Genomic DNA, 20,869 nt, shown 5'->3' with positions numbered 1-20,869 from the left:
TATTTACACGAGTTTCTAGCCAACCACGTGAAACAAGAGAGTTATGGATCATCCAAAAACCGACCCAAAGTTACCCCATATGATAAAATGAGGTGTCTTTTTAGCCAACCCCATATTCAAATATATATACAAAAGAAAGGGTTGTTGCATCCCTTTTATTGTTCGGAGCAAATATTTTTTCATACCACAATGCATGGATCATAAAGCGTGATTTTAAATAGGCTACTGCCTACGAGGCGTCTATCACGCTTTAGTTTGATTCATAATTTTTGGTGTCATGTACGTAGGCCCTTATCGACAACGGATCCATCCTAAATAAAAATAAAGTAAAATGATTGATTGCTAAAAAAATTAAATATTTCTTAAACAAAATACCTTCTTTACTTATTTTTCTACGTCCCCCTCGTGATCCTCTTTACTCTCTTCTTTCTCATTCAATCCACCTTGTATGCCAATATAATAAAATTATTAATTATTTAAGGGTTTTCTTTTGGCATCTTCATAAATCACAACCTTTTTATATGCATTCTCATACATGACACCTCTTCTTATTTATTTATTTATTTATTTTTTTCATATTCCTTATTCATCCTAGGTGGATGCCAAAAAACTAACATCATAAAGTGACTTATAACAATATAATAAAGAGTTATACATTTAATATATTGTCTCCTCGACTGATCAACAAATGTATCACCATCAACATTCAACAAATATATCGGGATAATTATTATCACCCATTGAATATCATCCTTGGTCTTACTCTCATAAAAGCCAATTCATATCTAATATACACGAAATCGTCCAGCATATCTTTTACGACGAGACTTGAACCTCAACCTTCAGGAAGACCAAATACCGCTGGGCTAGAAGCACTTTGGTATTATAAAAAAAAGTTAGTTAAATTATATCGAAAGTATCTCATATGTATGAACGATGACAAATGTGACTCACAATTAATACGGACCACCCTATGCTGCCATAGGACCTATAGGATGACCTCTTTATGCAATCCAACAAACTCAACAAGTATGCTGCAAAACGTCTCCCATATCCAAATAAATAAAGTTATATAATGACAAACATTGACCAACCGATCAACATTTTAATGAACCCCTAATATAAGTTTGTTTACCTTGAAAACATAATCTAATCCATGGAAAATACGACTAAAATAGATTGAGGCCTGTTTACCTTGAAACCATAAACTAGTTCATGGACATTGTACACTATCACACCTTTCTTTTTTCTTTTTGGCTTGCTTGGTCTTTAGTTTATCTTTAGGCTTCTCTAAACTAGCAACCGTCCTACATATCTATTATATATAAACATATAAACAAGACCGGTCCTGAGGGAGTGAAGGGTGTGCGACTACACATGGTCTAGGAAAAAATTGGGTCCGATTTTAAGCGAAATTAACTAATTAATATATAATTATATACTAATGTTTTCAAATAAATTCATCAGAGCTGTGTAGTTTAGTTGGTTAAAGTGCCATTTTAACTGCCAACCGGACCGTGTTCGAATCATGCCATTTATATTTTAATTTAAAATCACAAATATTCTACTACAATTGTTAGATGTGTTAAAATATTCTATTATCTATTAGAATTGTTATAATATTTTAATATTATATTAAAATTGTTTGAATATTTATATTTTAATAGAATATTTGAATATTCTAAACAGTTTTGTTTTAATATTTATAATCTAATAATCTATTAGAATATTTCATGTATATTAAAAAAAACGGCATTTTTTTTAATTTTTTGATAAATTAAATGACAAAAATAATATTTAAAAAAAATTTCAAAAAATTTCATTTATTTTGCATTTTAAAAATATTTTTTTTAATCTTTAAAATAAGTGACTAGGTCGAGTCCTTACATCTCATATGGTCTCAAATTAACCTATCTCTCTCTCTCTCTATCTATCTATCTATCTATATATATATATATATATATATATATATATATATATATATATATATATATATATATATATATATATATATATATATATATAAAAGAGAATATACATTACTGCCCCACCTAAGCTTAGGTACTAAACCTCTTGAAAATACAATTTTTTACTATATAAAAATTACAGTTAATGGATACATGATTAATACTTCAAGATGTAAATTTAAGATCGACATTATATATATATATATATATATATATATATATATATATATATATATATATATATATATATATATATATATATATATATATATATATATATATATATATATATATATATATCAATGCATTATCCTGTTTACTAATAGTCGATCTTTATTGCAATAAGTCAGAAAGCCTTATCAATTTGTTTTTTTTAAGCGGCTACTGACATTTTCTAATCTAAAACTAAGTAACAATTTAAACCTTCAACCATTTAATTTGGGCCGAAAGTCACTTTCTCAACATCGGATGCCACTAGGCTATAAACCCGAATAATGCCCGATCAATTTGTTAATATCTTACCTTTATATATTTGTAATTAGCCGGTGAATTAAACTAAACTGCAGACATAGACTTAATTAGTTACTGAAGCCACATGCATTTCTTGGAACTTAAACCCCTTGTCACATTACCATTAAATGCCCTTCATAATATTATGCAACATTATGCAACTTGTCTCATCATTTGCTTACTATTTCCACTTTTTTCATACCCTAAGCAATCCTTAGATCACATGTTCCATTTCATTTTTTCAAATCCGATCCTAATTCCTAAGCAACTCCTTTGAGATTTACGACATTAAAACTAGATTTATGCGTCTTTAATTGTTGGCATTTCGTACATGCTTTTTGACTTTTTAACAAGAACGATCGATTGACTTATTTATTTGTATACCCTTTTTTGTCCTTATAACAAAGTATTACAAATAAGAATATTTATCATTAAGGCATTGATTAGTTGTACGTTAAATACGGGGTACCCATTTGACCAACCATGTGTTTGTGTGCAGAACATTTGCTTCTAAATAAAGTAAACAAACCCATCAATAAATATTGCTTAATTCAACATTTTTTTTCATTTTTTTTTTTTTAATTTACAAGGATTTAATTTTATTAATTTAATTAAATAAATACATATAGATCGGTTAGATATCGAGGGCAGTTGAATTCCACCACTCATTAGCCAATCAATGCATCCATGATTGAACCCTACCCTCCCCACCCTCTTCAACCCTAATCATCATTCTCGTTTGTTTACAATATTAACATAAACCCAATTAAAAACACTTTATTAATCAACCTGTACCTTTTCGTATTTATTTTATTATTTATAAATATTTTATAACATCGATAGAGATATTAGTTACTAATATAAATAGCCGCGAGCACCTACTTACAGGTTATACATGACAACCACCTTTCCAATTCCAAATCTCCATTTCACACACATATATACGTATACATATACATTTACATGTATATATAGATCACATCTTCCATCTTTTTCACTCACAAGACGTATTACGTACACATAACATCTCTTTCTCTCTGGGTATATATATAGCTGGAGATCGAAGAATTTAAGGGAGGCATAATCATTAATTAACATATAGAAGAAATCATGGCCGAGTCCTCGCATCTACCACCCCCACTACCACCAAAGAAGTCTAACAAAATTCGAGACATTGTTAGGCTTCAGCAGATGCTTAAGAAATGGAAGAAGACTGCAACCTCCAAGAACAACAACAACGACGACAATGGTGGTGTACCCATTAAGACGACAACAACGAAAGGTCTTAACAAGTTCCTCAAGAAAACCCTATCTTTTTCAGATATCAGCAGCAGTAGTACAGGTCAAGAAGATGTGGTGCGAAAAGGATACTTAGCTGTTTGGGTGGGGAGAGATGAAGATGCCATGAAGAAGTTTGTAATCCCTACAGATTACTTAACACATCAAGCTTTCAGTCTACTCTTAAGAGATGCAGAAGAAGAGTTTGGATTTCAGCAAGAGGGTATCCTCAAGATCCCCTGCGATGTTCCTCTCTTTGAGAATATCTTGAAGACGATGACAGACAACAAGAAAAACCATCAACAGCAGCAAAGATCTACCCTCAAATCTTCATCTTCAACATCTTCATTCTTCTTGTATGATGATGATCAGCAAGAGCAACAACAAACGGAACAGCTTAACTGCTGCACCTCTTCTGCTACTCCGCCACCTCATCATCAACGTCATCGGAGCTCCACTTTTGATTCCCAGCTGCTAAAGACACCTCCAACCACTCCAACTCACAACCTTCCATTATACTGTCGATGAATTCATTATAATTAATCTATCTATTCATCATCTGTCTTTTTGGTCGTTTTATTACTATTATTGTTCCATCTTTTCTTTTGTTCTCATGATATTTAAGAGATGAACACTTTTGTTAACTTCTTGTTCTTGCTGTAGCTACTTAATTACTGATTAAGAACGCATGGCCTTGATTAAGATAATAAGATTATTGCAATATTTATGTATCTTCGGATTTGATCTCCTTTAGCTTCCATGATCAGTTTTCCTGCTTTAATCATATATAAGCGTTCACATTCTTTAATTATTAGCTAGCTAGCCAGCTATGTAATCATAAGCTATACGATGATCGATAAACATTTTTATATAGATTTGTAGGTACTTTGTTGCAAACTAATTTTGATACAAGACAAAAGAACCCACTAAATTCTGCTAGACTGAGTCGTCGTTTTACACAAATTCCAATGGTTTGCAACCAAACTAGAGGCGTGATAGTTAAAATTAAAATATCTGTCATAGGGTATTGTACATGTTCCTTTCCTTTTTTTGTACATTTGAGATATGCAATTAATATGAAGGTTGTTTTGGAAGAAAAACTTTATTATTAAATTAAAGGAGAAGAAGACCCCTTTTACATTGGAGATGGTATATTTTAGTATTTATATGAAATAAAAGGTTGTGACAATTAATTGTTTGGAGTATTAATTAATTAGGATGCATGCAACAAAGTGGAATATATTATAAGGGGGGTGGAAAGGACAGATTACATGTACGAACTAACCAAGTGGTTTTAGTAAAAACCTCTATATACGTACAGCTTCCCAAGTCCTACGGTGGAATTCACATGCCGATCCAATTCCTTCTCTTCATCCATGTGGCCTCCCATGTGATTGCAACTTCTACATCTTTCTCTTCTGCATTCCTTTTATTTAATACCAAAAGATTTCTCAACTTGTGAATGTGTCATCTCATATTTATATGTAACTAATTTATTATGTATATATGTATGTATGTATTTATTTTAATGGTATTAAAATAAATTGGCGCGTTCCCTGTAATGTAAATAAGTCTGTAAATAGCAATTATAATGGGCCTTCAGTTATAACTTAAGCTATATATACGAGAACAAGCAAAGAAAATAAATAAGTTTTTGACTCAAGACATGTTTACCAGCAATTAATGGCAAAACTAAGTCCAAAATATAATGTTCCAAATAGTATTTGCTGGTCGCGAATGATACAAAGTTATTACTAAGAATAACGATGCCAGACAAAATAATTGTAGAATTAAAGGATTGACCATGAGTACAATTATGGAAGTTTAAAGAGTATTTTTCATTATTCCCATAAACATTGTACAACTAATCGTTAATGAATAACAACTTAACATGGGCTATGCAAGTTGACTTTGACAAAGCATTTGATTCAATAAATTGAGAATATCTTGTCTCGTTGCTCATGCAAATGGGGTACGGCGATAGATGGAGGGGATGAATACAAGGGGGTTTTAAATCAGCTAGAGCTTCGGTTCTTATAAATGGATCCCCCACCGAAGAGCTTGAAACGGGAAGGGGGTTCGTCAAGGTGATCCACTATCGCCATATCTCTTTATTATAGCTATGGAGGGACTCAAAATTGCAATGAAAACAACATGTAAGAAAGGCATATTCTCGGGTATCAAGATTCCACACGATGACTTATCTATATCTCACATCTTCTACATGGACGATGTGCTCTTCCAGGGGGAATGGAGCAAGGAGAATCAAACAGTTATAACTATAAAAACTGAAACCCGAATCGAAAAAAAAACTAAATCCAATTAAGAAAAGAAAACAGAAAAACCACGAGAGACTAAACTAAGCTTAAACAAGACCGGTCCGAAATAAGATCGATAAAGAAAAAAGAAAAACAAAGATCAATCTGAAAAATGAACTGAACTGTTCTAAAACCGATCCAAAGAAATTGGACCATACCCACTCGAGATCCGAGAGAATGTGCCCCTCAAACTCAAAGCATGTATATTGTTCTTGTTGTAAATAATTGGATGACAACATTTTCTACCCTAATGTCAAATGTGTAAGAGTTATTTTCAACTCTTATAACAAATATGTCAAATATGTGTAAGAACTCATTGATTATGTATAGTGTTTTAATTAGTATAAATAGCACCCTTGTATATGTGGGAGATACACCAATTTGAATACTTTATATAAGTTATCAAATTCTCTCCAAATCTCCATTCTTCTTTCTTAAGGTCATTAGTTTAGTTGTATTAATATTGCTTTAATTACCTCAAATTTTATAACACGTTATCAGCACGAAAGCTCTAATCAAGATTATTTAGAAGTGGAAATCACATCTATCTTAATCAAGGTATGTACTTAATAAAAACATTATTAATTATAAAAGCCTCCGTCATATTAAAATTATAATAATACCAAAGAATTAATAAAACTTCTATATTATGGACATTATGGACTACTAACGATTTTTATTTCTTATAGTAACATTTCTTTATGTATTCTAATTTTTATACATACTAACTTTTATTTATGCATATTAACATTTAAATTATGCAACTAATTTTTATTTATATATACTAACATTTATTTATACATGTCAATGTTTATTCATATTTTAGATACTCTTCATAATTTTATTTAAAAATTTACTAATATTTATTTATGTTTTCTAATTAGTAAAATTATACCAAGTAAAGTTATGTATTAGTCATAAATCTTATTAAATGATTTATAAATATACACAATGGATATATATATATATATATATATATATATATATATATATATATATATATATATATATATATACAACGGTTATAAACAGCAAAAACAACGACTATATTTTTTATTATAAATAAACATCTTTACCCTGCTTATTTTACCCACAACAAATATTTCTTTCTTTTATCGAACAAATCAATTTCAAGAAATCAAGCTTCAAAATGATTCATCCGTTTGTGATAATCATGACTATAATAGTCATCTTACTTTTCATCCCAATTCTTAATATCGAAGATAATATGGAGTTTCATCTACTTTTAGGCTTGTATGCAATGTTAGCTTTACCGATTCTTCTTTGTGTAATATTTATTGAAATAAATGGATTTTAATTTTAATTTTTATTTGTTTAAAGTTTATAGTTACAATATGTCCAACATTGCAAAACTCGAGTTTGCAGCTCTTGAAGTTAGTGGGAAAAACTATGTGACATGGATAATAGATGTAAAAATGCATCTTGAGTCCATGGGAATCTCAAATGCTATAAATGAATTTAATAATTGCTTGGCACAAGACAAAGCAAAAGCACAAGTTTTCCTTCGTAAGCATATTGATGAAATGTTGAGATTTGAATATCTTGATGTTACTGATCCAAGTATTCTCTGGAATCTTTTGAAAGAAAGATTTGTCATCAAAAGGAAGTTATACTTCCAATTTCAAGAGATGAATGGAGAAGACTGAGGTTTCAAGACTTCAAGAAATTAAATGAATACAACTCAGCTTTGTTCATAATATGTTCACAACTCAAGTATTGTGGACAAGAAGTTACTGATGAAGATATGTTGGAGAAAACTTACTCCACATTTCATGCAACAAACATTACCTTGATGCGAAAATATCGGATGCAAAAGTTCATAAGATATTCTAAACTGAATGCATGTCTACTTGTTGTAGAGCAAAACAATGAGCTCTTGATGAAAAACCATGAATCTCGTCCAACGGGATCAATAGCACTTCCTGAAGCAAATGCTATAAATACTGATGGTCATCGAAACAATACACGTGGATGAGGGCGTGGTCAAGGACGAGGCCGTGACTATTTTAATCGAAACCAAAGTCATAATCAGAACCCTAATTTTGGTTGTGGAAAGGTAATAATCGTGGTCGTTGCCAGAAAAGGAATAATTACCAATCTTCACAAAGAAACAATGTCCACACACACGATAAGGCCAAAGTAGCAAGGCATGATACTGGGACATCACAAAAATCTGATGGTTCATGTTACAGATGTGGTAGCACAGGCCATTGGTCAAGGACATGTCGCACACCTACACATCTTTGTTAACTTTATCAAGAGCCCATTAAAGGAAAAGAAAAAGAAGCAAACCTCATTGATAATGTTGAATTCACTCCGCTAACTTTTGATGATTTCTGCAATGACATGGAAGACATAAACTAAAATTTTCTATTATTTTTCTAATAAACTTGTTTTTCCTTTATTTTTTTTTCTTGTAATGTCTTTCCTACAATAAATGAACTTTCTTTATAATAATTATTATGAATATGTTTATTCGCTTATTATTTCTATCATATGTGAAGTTTAATATGAGTCCAACTAGAGCACAACACCAAGAAAAGGTTGGAGATCTTTGTATAACAGATAGTGGTAGTACGCATACTATTTTGAAATCAAAGAAATATTTTTCAAAATTAGTACCAACAAAAACGGACATACATACAATATCAGGTCTTGTAGACTTGATAGAGGGAACTGAGAAAACCCATTTTATATTACCAAATGGTACAAGCCTTTGTGTAGAAAATGCCTTATTTTCTCTAAAGTCTAATAGAAACTTACTGAGTTTCAATGACATATATTTCAAAGGATATGACACAAAAACTATGACCATTGAAAATAAGAAATATATGTATATTATAGACAAAAACCATGTGCTTGAAAAACTACCAACACTTGATTCTGGTATGCATTATACATATACACATATGATTGAATCAAATATGGTAATCAAAGGAAAACATTGTGATCTTGGGACATTCAATTTATGGCATGATAGGTTGGGCCACCCAGGGTTAACCATGATGCGAATGATAATTGAAAATACGCATGGACATCCATTGAAGGACCAAAAGTTCCCTCAATCCAAAAGCATAAAACCATGTGCATCTTGTTCCCTTGGAAAGTTAATTATAAAACATTCTTCAATGAAAGTTGAAAGGGAGTCACCCAAATTTCTAGAAAGAATTCAAGGTGATATATATGGATCGATTCACCCACCATCTGGACGACTGGACCATTTAGATACTTTAAGGTCTTAATAGATGCATCTAGTAAATGGTCTCATGTTTGCTTATTGTCAACTCGTAATATGGCATTTGCAAAGTTTCTTGCAAATGAGTGATAGGGCACATTTCCCTGATTATACTATCAAAAGAGTGAGACTTGGTAATGCTGGTGAATTTACTTCACAAGCATTTAATGACTATTGTATGTCTGTAGGAATTGTTGTTGAGCATCCAGTTGCTCATTTACATACACAAAATGGTTTAGCTGAATCGTTGATTAAACGTCTCCAACTAGTAGCTAGACCATTGATAATGAGGACAAAACTTCTTGTATATGTTTGGGGTCATGCAATCTTACATGCTGGATCATTGATACGCATGAGACCGATTTCATATCATGTATATTCTCCACTGCAACTTGCTTTTGGTCAAGAACCAAATATATCCATTTGAGAATTTTTGGATGTGCAGTATATGTCCCTATTGCACCACCTCAACGGACAAAATTGGGTCCTCAAAGAAGGTTGGGAATATATGTTGGTTATGAATCAATCTCTATTATAAGATATCTTGAACCATTAATAGGTGATGTTTTTTCAGCACGCCTAACAGATTGCCAATTTGATGAGGAAATTTTCCCATCATTAGGGAGAGAAAAGAAGATTCTGGAAAAGGTTGTGTCATGGAATAAGCCTTCTTTATCATATCTTGACCCTCACACAAAACAATGTGACATGGAAGTTCAAAAGATAATGCATTTCCAAGAAATGGCAAATCAATTGCCTGATGCATTTACTAACACAAAAAGGGTGACTAAATCATATATACCAACTGTCAATGTTCCAGCTCGAATTGAAATTCCACATGGACAATCTGATGATAAAGTCACTCAAGAGTCTAAAACACGCCTGAAGCGTGGAAGCCCATTTGGTTCTAAGGATAAGAACCCAAGAAAAAGAAGAGGATCAGAAAATGCACTTGATCATGAGGAAAGTGTTCCTGTAGAGACACAAATTATTCAAATTCCCCCAAGAAAGGAGGATGATGCACAGAATCATGGTCAAACAAATAGAATACGTGACCAAAATGAAACTGAAAATATATGTGTAATATTTTCTTATTCAGTCGCATGTGATATAATGAATGATGATCCCGAACCACAATCTGTCATTGAATGTCAACAAAGAAATGATTGGGCTAAATGGAAGGAAGCTATGCAAGTTAGGTTAAATTCTCTTAACAAGAGAAATTTTTTTGGGACCATTATCCTCACACTTGGAGTTATTAAACCATTAGGGTATAGATGGATCTTCGTACGATAAAGAAATGAGAAAGACGAAATTGTAAGATACAAGGCTAGACTTGTTGCTCAAGGATTCTCTCAAAGTCCTGTAATTGATTATGAGGAAACTTATTCACCAGTAATGGATGCAACCACTTTTAGATGTTTAATCAGCTTGGCAGTCTCTAAAAATTTAGAGATGCGTCTTATGGATGTTGTTACAGCTTACTTGTATGGATCACTTGATAGTGATATCTATATGAAAATTCCTGAAGGATTTAAAATGCCTGGAGCATTAAGTGCAAAACCCAAAGAAATGTACTCTATAAAATTACAAAGATCTTTGTATGGTTTAAAGCAATATGGACGAATGTGGTACAATCGTTAACGATTATTTGACAAGCAAAGGTTATAAAAATAACACTATTTGTCCATGTGTATTTATTAAGAAAACAACATCTGGATATGTGATCATGTCAGTCTATGTTGATGATCTAAAGATCATTGGAACGAATAAAGAAATCCTTGAAGTGATTGAACTTTTGAAGAAAGAATTTCAAATGAAAGATCTTGGAAAAACCAAATATTGTCTTGGTTTACAGATTGAGCATATGCCTAATGGAATACTTGTGCATCAATCAAATTACACAGAGTCTTTAGACATTTCAATATAGACAATGCCAACCGTTTAAGCACTCCAATGGTTGTTAGATAATTAAATATTGACAAGGATCCATTTCGTCCATGCGAAGAAATTGAAGAAGTCCTTGGTCCAGAAGTACCATACCTTAATGCAATTGGAGCTCTTATGTATCTTACCAATTGTACTAGACCTGACATTTCTTTCGCTGTAAACTTGCTAGCAAGATTTAGTTCAGCCCCAACAAAAAGACATTGGAATGGAATCAAACATATTTTTCGATACCTTCGAGGAACTAGTGATTTAGAGTTATTTTATCCTAACAATTCAAAAGAAGGCTTGATTGGTTATGCAGATGCAGGTTATTTGTCTGATCCTCATAAAGTTAGATCTCAAACTGGATACGTATTCATGAATGGAGGTATTGCAATTTCCTGGCGTTCTCAAAAGCAAACACTTGTTGCTACATCCTCAAATCATGCTGAAGTAATTGCACTAAATGAAGCTAGTAGAGAATGTACATGGTTGAGATCGATGACACAACTAGTTTTAACTTCATGTGGACTTGAAAAAGATATAGGTCTAACTTTAATATATAAAGATAACTCAGCATGTGTCACTCAAATGAAAGAAGGATATATCAAGAGCGACAGAACAAAACATATACCTCCAAAGTTTTTTGAGTACACTCAAGAGCTTATAAAGAACCATCAAGTTGAAATCAAATATGTTCAATCCAGCAACAATGCAGCAAACCTTTTTACGAAGACACTTCCTACTGCAATCTTCAGGAAACATGTTCATGGCATCGGAATGCGACATGTGCATAGAATATAATGTGACAGATGTCTAAATAAGGGGGAGCCAACTATACACTGCACTCTTTTTCCATTCGCTAAAGTTTTTTCCCACTGATTTTTCTTTAGCAAGGTTTTTAATGAGACAGTATGTCAAAGTTGAATTCTGATATGAAATGATGTCTATCCAAGGGGGAGTGTTGTAAATAATTGGATGACAACATTTTCTACCCTAATGTCAAATATGTAAGAGTTATTTTTAACTCTTATAACAAATATGTCAAATATGTGTAAGAACTCATTGATTATGTATAGTGGTTTAATTAGTATAAATAGCACCTTTGTATTCGTGGGAGATACACCAATTTGAATCTACTATAATAAACGAAGGTTTTTTTTGCCACATGTCCTCTTTTCATTCATTTAGACACATGACATTTTCTAGAATTTTTAAATTTTCTATTTTCCACTTGTCATTTTATTGTATTTTTCATTTTATTAAATTAAAATTCAACATTTAATATGTAATGTAATATATATGTAAAGTATTTATTAGAAATGGTTTATATATATAATGTATTCAATACATTAAAGCTTCATTAATTTTAATAATTCAAAATTTTTCTTATTTTTCTTATAAATTCAAAATTTTTTAAATTGTTAAAATTTTATATTTAATTTTTTTTTAAATAAACCCATCTAATACATAGATCTCACACCTAGTACTTTATATAAGTTATGAAATTCTCTCCAAATCTCCATTCTTCTTTCTTAAGGTCATTAGTTTAGTTTTATTAATCTTGCTTTAATACGTCAAATTTTATAACAGTACTTTTTTTTTTTAAATGAAAATAAGCCCAATCAAATATTGCCGGCACCAAGTGGCCCAACTAGGGTTCCTTTTCATGATGATAACAATAAACCTTGCAAACCCCTTATCGTCTTCTCAATTCTCAAATCTCAACGACAGCAAGTAAAAAAAGTAGGGTTTATTGTCTACACTTGAAATTACTATCGATTATGATGCAAGGAACCGGAGTATCAAAGTCCATCGGTGCTTCGTCTACTGCCGCTCCTCCTCCTCCGCCTCCGATAAGGGGAGTAGGATTGGGACCAAGAGCAACAATGGCGGACGAAAAGGAAAACGCACGCAAAGGATTAGCGAAGAAGAAGCTACCAACCGCAAAGGAGATGGTGGCACATTACGAGTCCCAAGGGATGCAACCTCAGGAAGCCTCTCTCAAAGTCATCGACGATCTGCAAAATCTTCTCCTGAGAGTCGTCAACACCAGCAAGAAAAATAATATGGACGCCATCAACAACCGCCTCCTAAGGCTTGAATCGAAGTTGGATTCCAAGCCTGGATTCCCCCAAACCCTAGCCATCGGTGTATTATCTGGAACAGTCGTTCATGTCTTCCCTCAAGTGGTTTCTTCCGTCGCTCATATCTGGAATTCTGTTCGATCATCTACTTCTTCTACATGATGATGTACTTGTATATGTTTGATTTCAGTTTTAATTTTATTGGCTGATTTATGGGGTACAATTTTCTACCCAATTGTCTAAACTCAAAAAAAAAAATTAGGTTCGAGAAAATCCACTGTAGAACTTGTAGATATGCAACTGCAATCCCTTCCAGCAATACCACGAAGCTAAAGTACCCATTTTACTTGAGCTATTACTTTTAAGAGTTTCCATAACACCATTAATCTCTTTGTATATGTTTCTAAACCCACTCCGGGTTTACCCATATTCATTTGATTTATACACGAACAAATTAAATTAATCATAATTATCTTACATTATAATTAAAATAAAATAATGATATTAACTTTGAGAAAATGATACCAAAATAAATATATACCTTGAGTTTAGAAATAAACAAATTATACAATGTAAGATATCATATAGACATTAGACTAATGATTCATTTGGTTGAAATGCATTTCAATTATGCAATGAAACACCACAAAAAAATAATAACAATAATAAAATAAAAATATGAAATTATTTGCCAAGCTCAATTAAAATATGAGTTACTTAAATATAGCAAATTCAAAATTATTGGTTGTCATTTTATAATATTATCCTTATTAAAAAAATAAGTTGACTCATCAACATGTTACATGTAGATATCTTATGTGAATAACATCATTGCATAAAAAAACATATTAACTTGTATCAAGTCATAGTTCAAAATCAGTACCCTTAGAATATATTTTTTATATAACAAGTAGCATGAAGATTTAAAGAAACAAGATGTGTTGGGAGTATAAGTTCCTTTTGTTTCAATATTCACATATGTCAGAAGGTCCTATTACCAACATAGCCTGCTTATGTTCCTTGGTTAGCTTCCAACCCAAGGGCAAACTCGTCATTAATCCTTGGTGCTACATTCCACTTCTGCTCAAGTGGAGAGGAAACACTTAGAATTTTTTCCATAAACTTTTGTAATTTCAGTGCCCGTTTTTGCCACATTTAGCAAAACTATAAACCATAATAAAGAAGGTGAAGCTTCTTGTATTCATGGAGGAGGGGGTAGATTAATGTAATCAGCTGCAAACTCTTCATCATTTTTACCCAACATATCTTGTAAGCTACACTCACAATTTAAACCCTTGATTACCCAAAACCTTGGCTTTATCTTCTTCTCCAATGAATAGCTAAAATATCTTGGATACTCAACCACCTCTTTTAATGGCTTTTGCATTGTTTTTACTAAAAACTCATATTTTGGCTTCAAAACCTCTTCGATACTATACCCTAACAATGGTGAAAACTTCCTCACCATAAATGCAATTTCCCTCTTCGATAGCCCAATCTTCAACAAATACATCATTCTGTAACAATCAAGTTAATATAATAATTATAAGTATAAACATGAAATGATAAAATTAAAAAAAAAAAAAGGTTACCTTGGATGTAGAGATTTGTTGACATCGCATACAAGAAGCTCTGGATATTTTCTGATTACACGAGGAAAATGATTCTTGGAAACACCAATTTCAGAAAGGAATTCAACTTTCTTCTTCAAAGTTTTATCAATATTTAACATGAAAATTTCTGGGCATCTTCCAAGAATTCTTCCAATGGTTTCTTCTTCAAGTCCCAAATCTTTTAAATAAGAAACCACCTTGTAAAATTCTTGGGGTTTTTGAATTAGTAGTTGAGGACTAGTGGCAATAACTTGGTGTAACATCTTATCTGTAATATCCAATTCATGGAATTGATCAATCATCAACTTCATTTTTCTAACTGAACAACCTAAAATAAGTGGCCAGCTCTTGATTGCTCGATGAATGCTAACTTCTGCCACCTGTCATGAAATTTTGTCACATGAATTGACAATTTACCATATAGCATGATAACTTAATCTGAAATTTCATTTAACAATCAGTTATTATACATACCTTCTCTGCATAAAGAAAAGCAAGGATTTCCTCATAATTTTTCTCAATGCTTGTGGAAAGAATCCATGGGTATTTCAGTAACATCTTACCAAACTCCTTATCCTCTCCATACACCTAAATATCAAGAAAAAAACTTACATTTTTTCACTTTACTGATAAAAAAACGGTATGTAGCGAATCAAGAATCATACCTTTGTAAAAAGCTGCATTCTTGGTTTGATTTCTTTCTTAATGTCATAGAAAAGTATTGGAGGATGCAACAGAAGAACGTTTCTTATACAACCTTTAGGGACTCCAATAGATTCAAGAAAATTTACCATTGGCTTTATAGTGGATTCTACAGAGAGCAAAAGAAGTCTGGGAAATGATTCTATCAGGTACCGAAAAGATCCATCTCCTGAACTTAACAAATCTAGACCTCCACGCCTTGCTTGAATCTATATCAATGGCAGAAATTAACACGCAAGGAGGTGGAGAAGCAAACCAATAAGATGGTGATTTACCAAAGTATAGGAATGTCACCTTCTCGAGAAATGATAAGGTCTGTTGCACATCTTCATCAACAGGTACTGATAAGTGCATCATCATTCTTCGACCACTCCTTCCAATTGGCACTTTTCCATCAACATCAGAGAATAATATTTGCTTCAGATACTTGACCTATAAGCAAATGCCAAATCATCATTAACTTTACCAGGTAACAGAAGATCATCGAATCGAATTAGGTATGTAAGTAAGCAAGAGAAGAAAGAAAAAGAAAATGAAGAATATAATACCTTGTGGAGGAGGTTAGGAGGGGTGTGCGAAGAGAGATAACGAGCAATATGCATAGCAGAAGGAAGAGGAAGACCCACCATGCTTTCCAGCACAGGAACCAAACCTTTATCCCCTTTCTGTTTTCCCATATCAAAAACCTTTTTCTTGTAACCAGAAATCGATGAACAGGTGGTGGTTGAGCTGCTTGTAGTTATAGTGGCCGATTGGAAGAGTTCATCCAAGTCACGAACGCTATCCATCAACATTTCTAGATACTTTGGCGATTTCATAGCGATTTCCATAGATTCCTCCTTTGAAACTCCATTTTCCTGTAGAATCTCAGATACAGCTTCTCTTGCTGCTTGTTTATGCTGTTCATCTTCATAACCCCCGTCAGAAGCAGTAGTAGAAGAAGTCGAAGAAGATGAAGACAGCGGGCGGCGTTGTGGTCGACGGGAATCGTCGTGAAAATAAGCAACAACGCATCTGTTGTGCAACAAAGGGCAAACAGGATCACTGTCTTGCAAATGAATTGGGGACGATGATAATAAGAATCGTCGACGAAGATGACGAGAATAATCACCAGGTAATAGCATCCAATTTCTTGGACCCTGAAACAGAGTTGAAGGTTGCATATCTGCTATTGCAACCATCAATGTCGACATCGGCCTAAAACCCTTCCAGCCCCGTCTGCAACAAAAACCCTCGGATGTGTTTCATTACCCACCCTTTCTCGTCAATAGAAACTAGAGAGGTTCAAATATGTTTTTTTGTTGGACTATTCCGTTTATATCAAACCATCAAAAAAAAAATAATGAAAAAATTACATGAAACTATTGGAAAAAAAATATGTTAATATTTAATAATAATAATAATAATAATAATAATAATAATAATAAAAAGTCATTCATGGATGTTTGGGATTTGCTTAATTAACGCATTAAAGATTGTTTGATAGAGGTGCTTATAATGAAATAGAGTTTAGATTAATTTGTATGGTTAATAAAAAGCTATTGATAAATTGCTTCTTTTAAATTGGATTAACTTATAGTTGGATCACTTTTTAAAAAGGGATAATCACTTAGGAGGGTAATAAGGTTTTCAGTTTGTCCGTCTTAGGTCACTAAGGTTTTTTTTGTGCGTATTAGACCAATATGGTTGTTATTACCATTTAGAAATAGTCCTTTTACCGGTTTTAACGGGTAAAAAGGATTATTTCTAAACGGTAATAACAACCATATTGGTCTAATACGTACAAAAAAACCTTAGTGACCTAATACGGACAAACTGGAAACCTTATTACCCTCCTAAGTCATTAACCCTAATTTTAAAGACATTGAGAATATATGACCATCAACAGTAAACTACTTCGTTTAGAACTCGCGTCATCCCATATAACATGCTACTCCTCTATATGACGAAGCTCTTCATCTATAGTCGTCCCTTTGGGGACATCCGATAAAATTGGAACGATACAAAGAAGATTAGCATGGCCCCTGCGCAAGGATGACACACACAAATCGAGAAATGGTCCAAAATTTTTTTTAACCCTTCGTCGTCTTCTCTGGAACCCTAATTCCCTTTTCAAATGCTAATAGAGTTCAATTGCAATTCTTACGTTTCAGTAGTTCATCTACTGAAGTCATGATCAGACAACATGTGGATTCTATGGTCAGATTGATCTTCTTGTTGATGTCTTCAACCATTTGTAGCAAGTAAGAGTGATATTTCTTTTTATAAAGTCTCCTTTAAGTTTTTTTTACTTTTCCTGTCATTAAGTTTCATGCTTTATAAACTTTCGTTTATGTGTTGTATATAGTATGTATGTATTTGTTTATGTGCTGATTTTTTTATTCATTTTGCAACTTCAGTTTCTTAGTTCATGTTGTGGTTTTGTTTTTTATAAAATAATTGATAATAGACATCCTCTGCAAGTCCATGTTGGTTTTACATTTCCATTCGTTATCAAATGTAGACATTGATGAGAGGTATCAAAGTGAGATTGTTTTTGTACATATGGATGTGTTCATGTAAACATTTAAATGACAAAAAAAAGTTATTGATAAAATGTTGCATATTTATGTAATGAAGATCATCAATCATATGAGTTTTTGGACTTAGAAGTTCTGGAAGGGTTGTGAGATAAGTTTAAATGGAAGCAACTATTTTCAGTCAAACAAATCAGTCACATTGATTAGTAAACATGTTTTCTAAATAATTAGGGTTAATGACTTAGGAGGATAATAAGGTTTCCAGTTTGTCCGTATTAGGTCACTAAGGTTTTTTTTGTGCGTATTAGACCAATATGGTTGTTATTACTGTTTTAGAATAGTCATTTTACCGATTTTAACCGGTAAAAGGACTATTCTAAAACAGTAATAACAACCATATTGGTCTAATACGCACAAAAAAACCTTAGTGACATAATACGGACAAACTGAAAACCTTATTACCCTCCTAAGTCATTATCCCTTTCAAAAATTAAGATGTAGACTTTTTATGAACTCTTTTTTTATGGTAATAAAACTTGTTTTCAAAAGTGTTTTTCTAATTCTTACTTTTTAAGCTTATTGATGTTTTGAATAAAAAAATATATTTAGAAGTGGTTATATGACAATAAAAATGAATAAAAAAAATATTTGGATTAATTTATGTGATTGATAAAAAACTATTAGTTGATAAGCTTATTACTTGATAAATCGTTAATAAAGAAACAAAAAGTAAAATATTAAATATTAAGAAAAATAGGTTAACTTATAGTCATTTTAGGTGAACATATCAATCACTTTTCAAAAGTTAAGAGTCTATGACTTTTTATTAACTTTTTTTTTATGGTAATAAAACTCTGTTTTCAAAAGCATTTATTTAATTCCCACTTTTTAAGTTTATTTACTTTTTGAAAAAACTAATAAGTAAATAAGCATTTTTTATACAAAATCTCAAACCCCCCTAAACTCATCATTATTGTAAAGGTTATTCTTGATCCTTCATCTCTGATGACATCGTTCGAGGATAAATAACTAATGGTATACTTTGATTTGTTATCGGTCATACCAATACTTGCTAAATCTTCGGCAACAAACACAAGAAATCCAATCGATCAACCCTGATTATTACCCACCTCAAGAGACCTAATCAACATTTAGAAACCTACTTCATTAGTGTTGTGGTTGCCATAAGGATGTTAGTGGTGATAATAATGTTTCTAGTCGAGAAGAATATGAAGTTTATCTCAACAAGATTTCCATTGGTATTGGTTGAAAACTCTAGTGCGAATTTGATAATCATGAATTTGACAATTTATTTGATCAAAATGACATTTTCTTCGGCTTCTCTTGTCCTCGCACATCCCAACAAAACTGTATGTCCGAACGTATGATCTTCACCATAAATAACATCATACGTAAATTTTTATTCCAAGCTCATATTGTTAGATCTATTTGCTCAATAATCATTATTGAGTGATATTGTTAATAATATATAATCATATATGGTCATACCTTAATCAGGTTAGTATTTATTGAATATTTATTAAGTATTTAATTATTAATAAATAAATTTAACTCTTGTATTTAATTAGAGAATAATTATTGTTTTATGAAAAGGATAATAAAAGAAATAACAAACCAGTCATTATATCATATGGTATCATATAATAAGTCATGTACAAAGTTTTGGAGACTTTAGTTAACCATGATTAAATTAATTAGTTACTCTATCATGGTTAAATAAGCTAGAAGACAAATTTTATCTCATCCTCTACTCATGACCGAAAGTTGTAAGAGTGTGTGAGGTTGCTTGCCAACCTCCCTTCTCTTGCTTCCCCATGCTTTATGATTTTAGAATACTTCATAGTATTTTATGAGGTTTAACTTTACTTAGCATGAAATACTTAATAGAGTGTCTTGCATGTGTTTGAGATAGTTTTTACCATTGAATTATCCCTTCTTTCTCACAAAAAGTTGTGGGTTCCTTAGCTCCATACACTCTCACTTTTAAAGTTTGATTCTTGGTCTTTTGGTGCTTCACTTTGTGTCTTTCTTTAGTGTTTATTCCTTTAAGCACTTAAAGCCTTAAAGAACAAAGTAATACAAGAAGAAACTAACATTTCTTTGTATCTTATTTTTGGTGGTGGATTACTTATAGAGAAGTTCAAGCTCTTTGTTCTTTTCAATGTTCATCAATACCCTAAATCCAAGAGGGTCCAAAGATTTCAAAGGTTGTCATTCTAAAACCTCACATGGTTGTTTTTAATATTATTCTAACATCTTTAAAAGGATCATTGATGGTTGGTTTTGTTATAAACTCGAAAATTACTAGAATTTTTAAAAACTTCCGTTGCCGGTTTTTGTGAAAAACTCTCTTATAGTTGTATCAAAACTCATCAGTGGTATCAGAGCCATCTTTTTATATGTTAGAATGATTTTCCATGTTTGATAATCTTTGGTTTTTGAAAAACAAGTATGAATTTCTTTTTGGCTAAAGAAATGTCTATATTTGTTTTCTTTGACAACTTGTTGTTTAAAAGTGTTTATATTTTATATAACCATGTTGCCATGTATTTTTGTTATATAACAGTTGTCTTAGAAAAAACAAAAAGTTGCTTATTGATATGTTTGTTGACTATAAGCAACCCGTTAGGACATTTGTGGTTGTTATTTATTTATATGATGATGTAATA

The 20,869-nt window shown here is 31.9% G+C and overlaps 3 protein-coding genes and 1 non-coding gene across 4 annotated transcripts; 3 read left to right on the top strand and 1 right to left on the bottom strand.

Annotated features, from left to right (window-relative positions):
- The first annotated feature begins 3,374 nt into the window (after window positions 1-3,374).
- LOC111882127 (auxin-responsive protein SAUR63) lies at window positions 3,375-4,503 on the top strand. Its single transcript, XM_023878491.3, has one exon. The coding sequence runs from the start codon at window positions 3,588-3,590 to the stop codon at window positions 4,281-4,283; it is 696 nt and encodes a 231-aa protein (XP_023734259.1). The 5' UTR covers window positions 3,375-3,587; the 3' UTR covers window positions 4,284-4,503.
- Window positions 4,504-12,926: 8,423 nt separating this feature from the next.
- LOC111882149 (uncharacterized) lies at window positions 12,927-13,568 on the top strand. Its single transcript, XM_023878510.3, has one exon. The coding sequence runs from the start codon at window positions 13,043-13,045 to the stop codon at window positions 13,505-13,507; it is 465 nt and encodes a 154-aa protein (XP_023734278.1). The 5' UTR covers window positions 12,927-13,042; the 3' UTR covers window positions 13,508-13,568.
- A 608-nt stretch (window positions 13,569-14,176) lies between these two features.
- Window positions 14,177-16,941, bottom strand: LOC111882118 (transcription termination factor MTERF4, chloroplastic). Its single transcript, XM_023878484.3, has 6 exons — window positions 16,209-16,941; window positions 15,955-16,092; window positions 15,624-15,869; window positions 15,433-15,546; window positions 14,938-15,338; window positions 14,177-14,862 (listed from the first exon to the last, which is right to left on the bottom strand). Exons 1-6 carry the CDS (start codon window positions 16,851-16,853, stop codon window positions 14,547-14,549), a joined length of 1,860 nt encoding a protein of 619 aa, XP_023734252.1. The 5' UTR covers window positions 16,854-16,941; the 3' UTR covers window positions 14,177-14,546.
- Window positions 16,942-17,627: 686 nt separating this feature from the next.
- LOC111882163 (U6 spliceosomal RNA) lies at window positions 17,628-17,730 on the top strand. The gene has a single exon (XR_002847069.1). It is a non-coding gene; the product is annotated as a U6 spliceosomal RNA (small nuclear RNA).
- Window positions 17,731-20,869: the final 3,139 nt, after the last annotated feature.

Source organism: Lactuca sativa, chromosome 4, assembly GCF_002870075.4.
Source record: "Lactuca sativa cultivar Salinas chromosome 4, Lsat_Salinas_v11, whole genome shotgun sequence".
Taxonomy (NCBI): domain Eukaryota; kingdom Viridiplantae; phylum Streptophyta; class Magnoliopsida; order Asterales; family Asteraceae; genus Lactuca; species Lactuca sativa.
This window is presented reverse-complemented; position numbering and strand designations above follow the sequence as displayed.